General features: G+C 44.7%; 1 protein-coding gene across 1 annotated transcript; it reads right to left on the bottom strand.

Moving 5' to 3' along the window:
• Nucleotides 1-448: 448 nt before the first annotated feature.
• Nucleotides 449-14952, bottom strand: LOC143927192 (uncharacterized). The gene has a single exon (XM_077451168.1). It carries the CDS (start codon nt 13350-13352, stop codon nt 7419-7421), a length of 5934 nt encoding a protein of 1977 aa, XP_077307294.1. The 5' UTR covers nt 13353-14952; the 3' UTR covers nt 449-7418.
• Between the last annotated feature and the right edge of the window lie 205 nt (nt 14953-15157).

The following is a 15157-nucleotide window of genomic DNA, read 5'->3' as shown; positions in this document are numbered from 1 at the left end:
AGGATAGGAAGTGAAGGGAAATCTCCACAATGGGACACAGACGTAAAAAAAAAAAAAACTCAAATTTTGGGTTTTTCCCAGAAAAGTAGTAGAGGGGAAATCTTCCAATGAAGACCTGGGGGGGGGGGTCCCCAAAGAATTCCCTTAGTTTTCAGGGATTTCTTCTCACTTCCTGTTTGGCTATGGGACAGGAAGTGAAGGGAAATCTCCACAAAGGGACACAGAATGCGAAAATTTTTTTGACAGGGGTTATAACCCTCCCTTGCTCTATCCAAAAACAAAAAAAAAAAGTTTTGCCTCTAGTTCTACTTTAAGACTCGTCAGGTTTAGCCAGGAGTGACTTTCACGTCCAGCAATGTTCCATGATACAGTATTGAAGTATGGATAAACATTAAATAAAATACACATCAAACGAGTTCTTCAGATAAAAACAGACCACACCAGAGGAGAGGTAATAAACAAAGGCCTTTATAAAGGGACACGCACTTTAATAACACTGAAAAGATACTGACAGAGCAAAAAAACAAACAAAAAAGAGCGGTAATGATGCAGCCAAAACGACAAATAAAGATTTTGTGTTTAGTTCCAACAAATAGTGCAATAATCATCATGAAAACCAATCAATAAACTTTTCTACAATTAGTTATAATGAACACATTTTACCAATAGGTGTCGTCGCCCCCCTCCCCCCCTCCCCCATTGTATAAACCAGGCCTTTTTTTTTAAATATTAAAGCAAAACTCCACCCAAACATTTGTATATTTTAGGGTGGTACTATCAGAGCTCAGCCTTTATGCATTAAATGTATTACCTCAATATTAAATTGATGGGGGGTAAGCATTGAGTTTTACATGTAGATGTTTGAGTTTAGCTGTGGTACAGAGGAAGGGCAGCCAGGAAACACTATATTACCAGAAGTATTGGGACGCCTGCTTTTACATCAACTTTAATGCCCCCCCTCCCCCAGTCTTAGTTCATAGGGTTCAATATTGGGTTGGTCCTCCCTTTGCAGCTATAACTGCTGTTGCGTATTGGATGCGGGGAACCCGCAATGGCCTAAAGTTCATGTGGGTGTAAAGGCAGGTGTGTCTCAATACTTTTGGTAATATAGTGTATATCTGGCACCGGGGAGTGAAAGTTATTCCTTATCTCTATAGGAAAGGTTTGCTTTAATAAACATGGAAAAGCAGCGTTACATGGTAAAGTGAACCTGTGCTAACCCATGCGGGGCAAAATAAAAAGATGGCTCCGTAGCTCGTCCTCTCTGCTCGGACACTTGCCCTTCCGTTTGCTCCCCAGGCGCCCCGTTCACCTGTCAGAGTATAGAAGGTCCCCTGTACCTCCAGGTGACATGTGACTCTCTCCTTCCTCCCACAATGCACTGCTCAGTGACAATGGCCTGAAGGACAAAGTGCCGCCATGTGGGCTGGAGGTACGGACTTCACTCAGGCAGATCAACAGGGCAGCAAACAGACCAGCCGCAAATGCCAACACAGATGAAGCAAAGGGCCACAAAAAATAAAAATAATAATAATAAATATATATCTATACATACGTATCTATCTATACAGATATAGATAGATATGTATCTGTTACTTCCACCTCTCCGGTGACATAAGACTGAGCTTACTATATGGATAACATATTTGCAATAAAAGCTGAAAATAAAGCCAAATATATCAAATAACAAGTCTTATAGCTGTGTAAATTCAGCCCACATAGCATCCTTTCTAAACCTTTTCACCCCGGAGAAAATAACTTTCGGGTCCCAGGGAACTTCTAGCAAGATTACTCTATTGGGGGGGTCATTGGGGAAAGAAAAGAGAACATACCACCAACAGTGTAAGGGGTACAGTATTGGTGGTGGGAAGTATATACCCCTTATATGTGAACTATGTACCCCTTACATTGGAAGTATGTAATCCTTACATTGTCGGTGGGAAGTATGTACCCCATACATTGTTTGTGGGACGTATGTACCCCTTACATTGGTGGTGGTAAGTATGTACCCCTTACATTAGAAGTATGTACCCCTTACATTAGAAGTATGTACTCCTTACATTGGTGGGAAGTATGTACCCCTTACACTGGTGGGAAGTATGTACCCCTTACATTGGAAGTATGTAATCCTTACATTTTTTGTGGGAAGTATGTACCCCTTACATTGTCGGTGGGAAGTAAGTACCCCTTACATTAAAAGTATGTACCCTTTACAATGTTTGTGGGAAGTATGTACCCCTTACATTGTCGGTGGGAAGTATGTACCCCTTACATTGTTTGTGGGAAGTATGTACCCCTTACAATAGAAGTATGTACCCTTTACAATGTTTGTGGGAAGTATGTACCCTTACATTGGTGGTGGGAAGTATATACCCCTTATATGTGAACTATGTACCCCTTACATTGGAAGTATGTAATCCTTACATTGTTGGTGGGAAGTATGTACACCTTACAATGTTTGTGGGAAGTATGTACCCCTTACATTGGTTGTGGGAAGTATGTACCCCTTACATTGGTTGTGGGAAGTATGTACCCCTTACATTGGTTGTGGGAAGTATGTACCCCTTACATTGGTTGTGGGAAGTATGTACCCATTACATTGGTTGTGGGAAGTATGTACCCCTTACATTGGTTGTGGGAAGTATGTACCCCTTACATTGGTTGTGGGAAGTATGTACCCATTACATTGGTTGTGGGAAGTATGTACCCATTACATTGGTTGTGGGAAGTATGTACCCATTACATTGGTTGTGGGAAGTATGTACCCCTTACATTGGTTGTGGGAAGTATGTACCCCTTACATTGGTGGGAAGTAAGTACCCCTTACATTGGTGGTGGGAAGAATGTACCCCTTACATTGGTGGTGGGAAGAATGTACCCCTTACATTGGTGGTGGGATGAATGTACCCCTTACATTGGTGGTGGGAAGAATGTACCCCTTACATTGGTGGGTAAAATGACAACATTGCAGTCATACTGCAGGTTCTGCCAAGTGGACCTATGGTGGCACCATTGGATGGGAGGTCAGTCAGCCACAGCTCAAGGAACCCCCAGCCAGCCCTGAAAGAACCCTGGCTGAGAATGGCTGCTATATAGTACACCCCGAGGTTGATTTACTAAAACTGGAGCGTGCAAAATCTGGTGCACCTCTGCACGGTAGCCAATCAGCTTCTAACTTCATCTTGTTCAATTAAGCTTTGACAATAAAACCTGGAAGCCGACTGGCTACCATGCCGAGGTGCGCCAGATTTTGCAAATCAACCCCACGGTATTGCTGAAATACATAGCGGAGTCTTCTTAAGTAAAAGTCGACCTTCCCCCACAGTGGCTAGGTACGCCTATTTAATGTGCCCCTTCACCTCCCGAAAAAAAGGCGCAGAAACCTCAGGGGGTGGGAGGGGGTGTCAGGTAACAAACACACTTCTCCCGACTTTCATAGTGCAGGAGGTGATGCCAGCTGTAAGGCTCCACACACACTATTAGAGTTTCTGCAGACTTTTGTCTTCAGATTTACCAATAAATATCCCCAATTTTTTTTGTTTTAAAAAAAAATTTTTCTTCAGTTTAGGCCGATATGTATTCTACATATTTTTGGTAACAAAAAAAAACCCTGCAATAAGCATATATTGATTGGTTTGCGCAAAAGTTATAGCGTCTACAAAATAGGGGATAATTTTATGGCATTTTTATTATTATTATTTTTTTTACTAGTAATGGCGGCGATCTGTGATTTTTATCGGGACGGCGATATTGCGGAGGACAAATTGGACACATTTTTGAGACCTTTGACAATAATACAGCGATCAGTGCTTTAAAAATGCACTGATTACTGTATAAATGTCACTGGCAGGGAAGGGATTAACACCAGGGGGCGATCAAGGGGTTAAGTGTGTTCTATCTGTAGGGGGGGATGGGACTGACTAGGGGAGGAGAGAGATTGGTGTTCCTACTTAGTAGGAACACACGATCGGTCTCCTCTCCCCTGAGAGAACCGGGGATTTGCGTTTACACACACAGATTTGGTTCTCGCTCTGTCAGGAGTGATCGCGGGTGCCGGAGGTCATCGCATTGGCTCCGGGCACGCGCTGCAGGCACGTGCCTCCTACAGCATCTTAATGGGCCGATGTACAGCGACAGTGGCTCGTCCAGGGGGAGCCATTCTACTGCAGCGGCCGGGAACCGGTTAAAGCGGAGTTCCACCCAAAAATGGAACTTGCACTTTAAGGGAAGGTGGCCCCCTTATCATGCCACATTTGGCATGTCATTTTTTGGGTGGAGCGGAAACCCTCTTTTTAGAGGGTCCCAGCTCTCACTTCCTCCTGGCGCACCGCATCACCAGAAGCAAGTTACCCTCTCCCCCCTTCGACAATCATCTGGGACGCGTCACATGTCCCAGATGATTGCCCGGCCAGTCACATCGCGGCTCGCGTATGCGCAGTACTTCACAGCCGAGCGCCCACAGTGACAATACCAGAGCCGCAGAGAGGACGGGGAGATGAGCGGGCTTCGTTCCTCCACATCGCTGGACCCTGGACAGGTGAGTTTCTGATTATTAAAGCGGTTGTATAGTCTATTTTTTTTTACTTTTACCTACAGGTAAGCCTATAATAAGACTTACCTGTAGGTAAAAAAAATATCTCCTAAACCTGTACAGTTTAGGAGATATTCCCCTGGCAATGAGCCGCTGACTGCAGCAGCGCATGCGCTCCGGGGTTTCTCGGCTGGAAGCCCGGCAGACGCTGGACCCTGCTGCTCTGGCCACTCACAGCGCCGGAGCCGCGATATTCGGAAGACACGCCGAGGAAACATGTCAGCTCCCTCGGCATGTATCGGGCGATATGTCGGGGCCTCGTTCTAAGGTATTTCATAATGAGCTAGTATGCGGTGCATACTAGCTCATTATGCCTTTTCCCTTACAGGTATGGAAAAAAATAAAATAAAAAAATCAGCGGGTTTACTACCGCTTTAAAAGTCAGCAGCTGCAGTATTTGTAGCTGCTGACTTAATTTTTTTTTTTTTTTTAAGCAGAACTCCACTTTAAGGTTTGACCTCATATTATATGGTTTGGGTAAATCTGAAGACAAAAATCTGATAGTGTGTATGGGGCCTAAGAGTATAAGGTGCCTGATACTTCCCAGAAGCAATGGGACCCCCTGGTCAATGGTATAATCAAAAGATAAACAAGCATGGCAAAAAATAAAAAGGCACAAAACGATTGTGAAAATAAAATCGGTATCCACTCTTTACAAATATATAGAAATCATTAACTTAAAACTTTACAAGCAGGATATACCAATAAAAGGATAAAGTACAGCCAAAAAATATATATAAAACCATACCGGGTCACACCAGGCAGTATGAATACAATTAGTAACTCGGTATAAAACGCAACATGGCAACTTAGCAAAATAGGTGAGATTTCCCGACACTTCTTGTTCTGGTGACGGATGTTTTTCGAGATACTTTAAGGCCCCTTTTACACTTGTGCAACTTGGGACGACTGCAAAATCGCAGGACAAGTTGTACCCCAGGATTTCCAATGAGTAAAATTCATATCTGTCCCTGCACTACTTTGGTTCCGACTTTGATGCGACTCGAGCTCCATAGATCCCAAGATTACACAGGCGTTGCTTTAAGTCATACAAGTGCGAAAGGAGCCTTAAATACTAGTTTAAAGATACTTGTGATAATATGACGAATTCTCTGGCCATCCCAAAGGACAATAAGGCTCCATGTACGACTCCCAAAGTTGTGCCGACTTTGTAGTGCAACTTCAAATGGGTGCCACTTGGATATGACTTCGGCTTTGACCAGTGATAATGGACAACTGCTGAACACCAGTTGCATTGTATAACATTCAGGTTACGACTTTCATGCAACTTTTGAAGCGTTAACATTGAAGTCTGTGGCCCTCAAGTTGTATGAAAGTCAGACCACAATAATGCATGAACTACTTTGCAGTCGCTGCAACTTTAGGTCGCGCATATATGAACGGGTATGATTGGAAAACATGGGGAACGACTTGCCGTGCAACTTTGATGTCTGCTCTGCATTAACTGAGCGGACACGGACTGGTCATCTGCCCGCTCTGCTCAGCAGGGGTTCAGTGGACAGATCCCCCTACTGAGCATAGCAGATTCCTCCTCCCTGTCTAAATGGGTCCTAAAGCTTTAAAAGGAACTAGGAGGGTCCCAACACACGGCTGTTATGGAGTTTTTTTTGCGTTGCCTCTGTTAAAGGGTTAGTTCCCCCAAAAAAAACTGCCTATGCATGTAATGGTGCTTGTAGATAAAAAAAACTGTGCAGCTTTGACTAAAATTGGATGATGCCATTGCTATGTGGTGGTGCCTTGTTGCTAGGATGTAGCTAAGACACTCCCAGCCATTACTGCTCCACTATCACAGCACTGAGCTCTCAAACCCCGGCATATGTGCGGTCCACTTACTTCTCTGTTGCAGTATTGCCGAGATCAGCGCTACTCCAACAGGGGAGAGGATACGCATTGTAAAGGGGGTTGAATTGGCTGGGAATGCCTTAGAAACAACCTAGCAACAAGATGAGATAAGATGAATACCTGGGAGTTTTTCAGTCTGCCTTTGGAAAGGTACGTATATAGCCTACACCTATAGCAAGGGTGTTATTTAAACTTTAGTTAAAGCTGCAGTTTGTTTTTTTACGTACAGGCACCCCTTACCTGCATAGGCAGATTTCTGGTTAAGGTGAAGTAACCTTTTTAAGGCTGGGTTCACACTATTGACGAATTGGATGCAAGTTCCTCCACATTCAATTTGCATGTTAGGAGCCTGTGACCGGCTCTCAATGGAGCAGGTTCACACAGCTCCGGGACAGCTGCTAAGCGAGTTGCACAGGAGTCCTGTGCGTCTTCTGCTCCGTTTCAGGTCAGAATTCAGGCAAAATTTGGACCAAAATCGGACCTGAAGCCCGCTGTCAGCTGATATCTCACAGCCACTGCAGGCTGGGGAAAGACTGCAACCATATGGTGGAGATCCACACAGAAGCCTGGATCGGCACCTGGCTCAGCCTCTCAGCAATCCACCAAGAGCCTGAGTCAGCCACTCCCGCCCCCACACACACAGGTCTCTGCTCAGAGCGGAGGGGGAGAACTGAGTGATCAATGATTTTTGATCGCTCGGTTTTTACTACAGAGCTGGCGGGAGAACAGATGCATCATCAGATCAATGCTGCATCCACCTAGGTGAGTATATTTGATTTTTTTTTTTTTTGGAAAGTCATACCTCTAAGCTTGAATACAACAATTATGATCAAAAGTTCTGAATGCAAATAAAAATCTGAACCAGAACAAAAAATAAATAAAAGGGAAACCATCTCAACAAGGACAATTAAAAACCTGACAAAAGTTCTTCACTCTACCCAACATAAAACCAGCAGTTACTTTTTCATTGCTTGTCCACTACCTGAACCGCTAGATTCCCTTTTGCTCGCTTTAATATTTTGTGAGTCATTGCGAGCTGATTTAAAATAAGTTTCTCAATGTCCTCCTTCATTTGGTTTTCAGAGTAGACCCTTTTCACCATCCCAGACAACAACTTATCTTGCTCCAGAACCCTCTTACGAAGTTGGGTCATCTCAAGGTTGGTCTCTTCCACCTGGCGGATGTTGTAGGAGCTGTGCGTCTGCAGGGGCAAGGATACCCTCCATAGGAGCTTCAGCAGGCAGCTTGCCTCCTCCAGAGACTGCTTGGTTCTGTTGAACTTTTCAAAAAAGATGTTACCAAAATGTTCGGTCATGTTTAGCACTGCTGTCTGCACACCGTGGTCTAGGAAAGCCTCGGTCTCTTCCAGGACAGTTTTTGCTTCAAGGATCTGCTTACGGAGAGCATTGTAGTCTTCCACTAAGCCAAGCACATGGCAGCCATGTTTATCCGCCCACATTTTGTGTCCAGGAACTAGGCGTGACGGTGTATACAACAAGCTGTCAGCTGAGTGGTCGCTGTTGGCGTCGTCTTCACCATAGTAAGCATCGCTAAGTTTATACTCCAGCTCTTTCAGCCATTCAACCGTCTGAGCAAGCTGTTCCTGGAAACCCAAAGCGATGTTGGAATCTAAGCTAGCAGTCAAGATGAGATCTTCAAATGCTTTGATGACATTAATAAAGTTCTTTGAACACACAACGCTCAGATTGTGGCTCTCTTTTATTCTTTGCCTTTGATGAGACAGTTCCCGAGCTTGCGACTGTACCAGCAAATCATACTTAGACAAGGAGGTGTCTTCAAATGGTCTATGAGATTGAGATACTGTAAGAAGCTTGCACTCTTTCTGTATTGTGGAGACCTTCTTAAAGCTGGAAGACTGAAATATGAGAGTTTCTTGATTATTGGCACATTCTATACAGAATCGTTCATGGTGGCAGCATAGTCCGGCAATATTTTGGCAAGTAAAATTGTGACTGTTGACTTGGAGTTCAAAATCTGGGTTTCCGTTGTGGATTTCGCTTAAGCCGAAAGAGTTTGTGATTGTTTTATCGATGAAAGAATGTTCAGAATCTCTATCCTCCGTGTCTACGTTATCAAGTCTGAAGCTGTTGTCTTCCGATGCTTTTTCTTCCCGAAGTGTCTCAATCTCGACTTGTGCGCACTTTAACTGTTCAACCAGCCTTTGGTTTTCCAGCTGCAGTTCTTTTACTAAGGTCCTCACAGCTGCGTCTTCCTTTTTGTAGGCACTATCCAAATCAGATAGAGCATTTTTGTTTTGTAAGTGAACCTCTCTTGACTGAAGTTTCTCAATGTCCATCTGGGCAGATTTTAGCTGCTCAACAAGCCTGAGGTTCTCCAACTGCAACTCCTTGTGCTGGGATTGTGCAGACAGATCTCTCTCTGCTACATCTGCAATATCCAGGGCCAAACTGTTATTTGCGATTTCAGTCAAATTTAATGGATGGTTGTTATCCAGTGCAGACTTGTCATTTCTTAACTGTAGTTCCCTATGGAATGCCTGAAATAAAGAATCCATCTTCTCTTGTTCAGCTTTTTCCAATTTGTATGCAGATTCGGTGCTTTTAACTACATTTTCGACTGGCTGAAGCTTTCCCACCTCGTTCTGTGCATATTTTAATTGTCCAGACAGCCCACTTAGTCTTTCAGCCTGTAGGTCTCCTTGTAAGATCAACCTAGAAGGCTCATTGCCAGCGTGATCAGAATCATTCCAACTTTTGTTTGATTTAAGGGCCCTTATTTCAGGTTTAGCACATGCTAACTCTTCCAGAAGTTTGTGGTTTTCTTCTTGCAATTCTTTGTCAAGACAAACGTGTTCATTTAATCCACTTTGTCTCTCAGCCTGAAGGTCCCCTTGTAAGAGCAGCCTTGAAGGGTCATTCCAAGCATTATCTGAATCACCCTGACCTTTAGGGGTTTCCTTGTTTGATTTAAGGGCCCTTATTTCAAGTTTAGCACATGCTAACTCTTCAAGTAGTTTTCGGTTTTCTTCTTGCAATTCTTTTTCAAGACAAACATGTTCATTTAGTCCACTTAGTTTCCCAGCCTGAAGATCCCCTTGTAAGATCAGCCTTGAAGGTTCATTCCAAGCGTTATCAGAATTATCCCAATCTTTTTCCTTGCTTAATTTGAGGGCCTTTATTTCAAGTTTAGCACTTTCTAATTGTTCTAGTAGTCTGCTGTTTTCTTCTTGCAATACTTTCTCAAGACAAACATGTTGATTTAATCCACTTAGTCCCTCAGCCTGTAAGTCTTCTTGTAAGATCTGGCTTGTAGGCTCATTCCCAGCATTGTCAGAATCACCCCAGCCTTGTGGGGTGCCTTTAGGTTTTTCTTTGTGTGATTTAAAGGTCTTTATTTCAAGTTTAGCACTTGCTAGCTGTTCTAGTAGTTTGCGGTTTTCTTCTTTCAATTCTTTTTCAAGACAAACATGTCCATTTAATCCACTTAGTCGCTCAGCCTGTAGGTCTCCTTGTAAGATTAGCCTTGAAGGCTCATTCCCTGTGTTATCAAAATAATCCCAGCCTTTCGGTTTTTCCTTGTGTGATTGAATGTCCTTTATGTCAAGTCTAGCAGATTCCAACTGTTCTAGTAGTTTGCGGTTTTCTTCTTGCAATTCTTTCTCAAGACAAACATGTTGATTTAATCCACTTAGTCTCTCAGCCTGTAGGTCTTCTTGTAATATTTGCCTTGAAGGCTCGTTATCAGAATTATCCCAACCTTTTTCCTGATTTAATTTAAGGGCCTTTATTTCAAGTTTAGCACAATTTAATTGTTCTAGTAGTCTGCGGTTTTCTTCTTGCAAGTCTTTTTCAAGAAAAGCATGTTCATTTAGTCCACTTAGTCTCTCAGCCTGTAGGTCTCCTTGTAAGATCTGCCTCCAAGATTCATTCCCAGCATGGTTAGATTCATCCCAGCCTTGTGTAGGGGTTTCCTTGTTTGATTTAAGGGCCTTTATTTCAAGTTTAGCAGTTGCTGGCGGCTCTAGGAGTTTGTGGTTTTCATCTTTCAATTCTTTTTCGAGACAAACATGTTCATTTAATCCACTCAGTCTCTCAGCCTGTAGTTCTCCTTGTAAGATCTGGCTTGTAGGCTCATTCCCAGCGTTATCAGAATCATCCCAGCCTTGTGGAGTACCTTTATATTTTTCTTTGTGTGATTTAAAGGCCTTTATTTCAAGTTGTGCACTTGCTAGCTGTTCTAGGAGTTTGTGGTTTTCTTCTTTCAATTCTTTTTCGAGGCAAACATGTTCATTTAATGCACTTAGTCTCTCAGCCTGTAGGTCTCCTTGTAAGATCGACCTTGAAGGCTCATTTCCAGCATTATCAGAATCATCCCAGCCTTTAGGTTTTTCCTTGTTTGATTGAAGGGTCTTTATGTCAAGTTTAGCACATTCCAACTGTTCTAGTAGTTTGACATTTTCTTCTTGCAATTCTTTCTCAAGGCAAACGTGTTGATTTAGTCCACTTAGTCTCCCAACCTGAAGGTCTTGTAAGATTGGCCTCAAAGGCTCAACCCCAGCGCTATCAGAATCATCCCAGCCTTGGGAAGTACCTTTGTTTGATTTAAGAGCCCCTATTTCAAGTTTAGCACATGCTAACTCTTCCAGCAGTCTGTTGTTTTCTTCTTGCAATTCTTTCTCAAGACAGACGTGGTCGTTTTCGCTTGACGTAAGGAAGGCCTCAGTTTTAATCCGTCTCCTCAAGGGAGACTTCAAAAGAACCGGAATTCTGGATTTTGTCAGGTTGTTTGAAAAACACTTTTGTTGTTTGTCGTTATGACTTTTTTGAACGTCTGGCGTAAACCGGAGGCTCTCTGCATTACTGAGGACTTTTTCATCTCTATTTTTAATACTTTCCGAGGTTTCTTTTCCAAACGCAAAACCGTCAACGAGAATGGCTTGGTCAGCATAGTGCTTCAATGCGGTCTGCGTGGAAGACGATACCGTGATTTGGTTGGGTTCTGTGAACGCATGCTTAGGGTGTGTGGCAGCAGCTGCCTCCGCGCTTTCATCTTTTGCGTCCTTCTCAATGATGGACAGCTCTAATTTGCTATCCTGCGAATTATTTAAGCTTTCTTCAGTCAGAGAAGAAGTTTTCAGCATGGTTTGCGTTTCCGTTGCTTTCATGAGAGCCCGGTTAACAGCTTCCATCATGTTATTCTCATCCAAGTGATCGAGGCATATACTTAGATAGGAGGTCTGATCCCCAGGAAATGACATGGTGTCGCTTTCTCTATATTTTGCCATGATCTGGGCTTCCAAAATCTTCCTCAGGTCTTGGTTAGACTGAATATCTCTTTCCAGCCATTTGCGAAGCATTACGATGGCGTCAAGCTCTTTTTGTAGGCTTCCCGATTCCCTCTCGTATTCGTGGAGCCGGGAGCATAGATCCTGCTGAGCTTGAATAGTTATGATGAGCTTCTTATAATCGGGATCACTGTCTTTTCTGAGGCTTTGGTAACACAGGCTGGGCTCCCTTGCTTCTGCTAAGGTGGCGTTCAGATTTTCGATTTCCTTCAGAAGTTTTTCGTTTTCTTTTGTCTTTTTCTTTAACGCCAACGTGAGGCCCTGTATAGCTTTATCCCGCTTCATGGCATTTTTCTCTTCATTGGCTAATCCCGCTTTACTCTCTTCCACTTTCTGCTGCAGCTCATTTATAACGTTGCCCATTTCTTTAACTTTCTTTTGCCATTCGTTAGCATTTTCTTCTGTCTCCTCTGAGCTTTTGGTTGCAAGGCAGTCCTTGCACGTTAGTCCTGGAGATTGCGAGCGACCTTCCTGTAGGTCGCTTTCTGGGAGCAAACTGACAGTCTTTGTTGCATTCCCATTGGAAGTGTCGCTTGGCATCATGGTGTGAATCTGTTTCTCCAGCTGAGTAATTAAAGCATCTTTAGAGCGTAAAGTCTCATTTAAGCACTGTATAATCCAGTCTCTCTCCTCCAATATCCCCATGCTCTTGTTGTACTGTTCTTTAATCGCCAGCAATCGCTCTTCTGCGTTAAACCTTTGCATTCGCTCCTGGTCCAAGAGCACGCAGACTTTCTCCAGCTCCGCTTTCTCATGTTTTAGTTCCTCTAACAGCTGGAGTTTTTGGCGACTGGCCTCCCCCAGGTCCCGAAGCTGCTTGAGATGGTCATTCTTAAGCTGCTGAATGGTGACGTTATGCTCCCCAGCAAGGCTCTCCATGGCTTTAGATGCTCTGATAAGGAGGTTCTGCTTCTCCTGATACTCGTGTTTTAAGCTCTCCACCTCCACCTTGAGCTCTATGTTCATGCGGTGGAGCTCCTCACTGCTGTTGTCACAATGTCTCTGCACTTGCTCCTCCAAGAAATAGATGCGCAGCTTCAGGTTAAAGTTCTCTTTCTTTAACTCTGTGATCTGCTTTTCAAAATCCTTCATGGTGTGTGCTCGGTCTACTGAAAGTCTATCATAGCCCTTTGCAGGGTCACCTGCTTTCTCATTACCCCCTCTTGGGGAGTAGGAGTTCTCTATGGACAGACTGTCACCTTCATAGGGTGGGTCATAGTCTTGGGCCATGACACGTTCTCTTTCATATCTACTCCTCACTGGGTGATGTCTTCCCATAAACTCAAAGCCCACGGTGTCTCCGTTTGCAGATATCGACTGTCTGTCTCTCTCAATAGGTTTCATTGGCTGGTCATCTTCTTCCGACAAGCTGTCTCTATCTAAAAGGAGGCTCTCTCCCTCTAAGGTGTGGGGGTTCTCTCTCTGAAGGTTATCCTCATTCTCAGACCATCTGTCTCTTCCATGATCACTCCTAAAGGGGTCAATCTCCTCAGACCAGCTGTCTCTATGCATAGTGAGATGGTTGCCTCTCAGAAACTGTTCTCCCAGCCCAGGTGGACTGTTTCTCTCCATGGTATGGTCTCTAAGCACAAGTCACATAGTCTCAAGATTTGTCTCTCTTACAGATTAGCAGTCTATTATGGGGCAACGTGTCTGTCTCTCCCCCTTAAGGGAGGGGGATGTATTTTTACAGATTTTCAGACCCTCTCTAGTGTCAGCTCAAACATGCAGTCTCTCTCACAAAGTGATGTCTCACCTCAGCGCAGCAGTGTCTTCCACAAAGTGAAGTCTCTCCTCGGATCAGCAGGGCTTCTCATAAAGTAAAGTCTCTCCTTTAGATCAGCAGTCTCTGTCTTGTGAAGTGATGTCTCACCTCAGATACTGGCAGGTTTTCTATGGAAGTCTCTTCTAAGACTGGCTGCCTTTTCAGGAAGTGATGTCTCACTTCAGACACTTTCAGGGTTTCTTGTGAAGGGACGTCTCACCTCAGATAAAATCAGGGTCTCTCTTGTGACGAGACGTCTAACCTCAGATACTGTCAGGGCTTCTTGTGAAGAGATGTCTCACTTGCGAAGAAACCTCTCGCCTCAGACTCTCAGTCTCTTGTGGAGGGATGTCTCACTTCAGATATTGTCAGGGTTTTCCGTGAAGATATATGTCTCACTTGTGAAGGAACGTCTCACCTCAGATCACCAGTCTCTCTTGTGAATGGACATCTCACCTTGGATACTGTCAGGGTTTCTGGTGAAGAGACGCCTCACTTGTGAAGGAACGTCGTGCCTCAGACCGTCAGTCTCTCTTGTGAAGGGATGTCTCACTTCAGATACTGTCAGGGTTGCTCATGAAGGAACGTCCCACCTCAAATTGCCAATCTTTCTTCTGAAGGGATGTCTCACTTCAGATTCTGTCAGGATTTTTCATTAAGATATGTCTCACTCGTGAAGCAACGTCTAGCCTCAGACCGCCGATCTCTCTTGTGAAGGGACGTTTCACCTCAAACCAGCAATCTCTCTTGTGAAGGGACGTCTCACCTCAGATGCTGTCGGGTTTCTCGTGAAGAGATGTCTCACTTGTGAAGGAACGTCTCACCTCAGACTGCCAGTCTCTCTTTTGAAGGAACATCTTACCTCAGATACGGTCAGGGTTTCTCGTGAAGAGATGTCTCACTTGTGAAGGAACGTCTCACAAGTGAGACGTCTCACTTCGGATACCGTCAGGGTTTCTCGTGAAGGCACGTCTCACCTCCAATCAGCAGTGAGGCCTCTCCTCGGCCCGGTGGTCTCTTTATCTTCTATGAAGTGATGTCTCTCCTCAGAATGGCAGTCAGTCTCTCACAGTGAGGTCTCGCCTCAGACCAGCAGTCCCTCTTACATGTAACGATATCTCACCTCACATACTGTCAGTCTCTCTCTGAGGTGATGATGTCTCTCTCTATCTCTCTCTCCAGGCAGTCAGGCCTCCTGTTCTCAGATGCGCGCTCCCGGCAGCGGTGGTTTTCCCGCCGAGAATCACAAGCGGGCCGACAAATCCATTCCGCACCCGGGTCGGGAGCGGTAACGCTCGGTAATAGTCCGCTCTCCCGGTCCTTTTACAAACGGTCGCCAGAACTGTTATTCAAAACGCCGCCATCTTGTCTGACGTATCCTTGTCCCCGCCTGCCTGCGCGCCCACACAGCGCGCGCTCCCGGGGAGTACGCCAAACGGGCGAGCGCGGGCACGCACGGGAAGCCTCGCGCCCCGCCCACACTGCGCGAGCTCCCGCGAGTAGAGAAGCGCGAGCACGAGAGGAGTTCCCGCCTTTTGACAGAGCTGAGGTACAGACTGAGTGAGGAGAGGAGGAGGAGAGGAGACGTGAGGAGAGGAGGAGGGCAGATGCA

This window comes from Lithobates pipiens, unplaced genomic scaffold (genome assembly GCF_037356315.1).
Source record: "Lithobates pipiens isolate NorthernLeopardFrog02 unplaced genomic scaffold, aLitPip1_a1.2 Scaffold_23, whole genome shotgun sequence".
Taxonomy (NCBI): Eukaryota; Metazoa; Chordata; class Amphibia; order Anura; family Ranidae; genus Lithobates; species Lithobates pipiens.
Note: the sequence above shows the minus strand (reverse complement) of the source record. Positions and strands in the feature narration are given on the sequence as shown.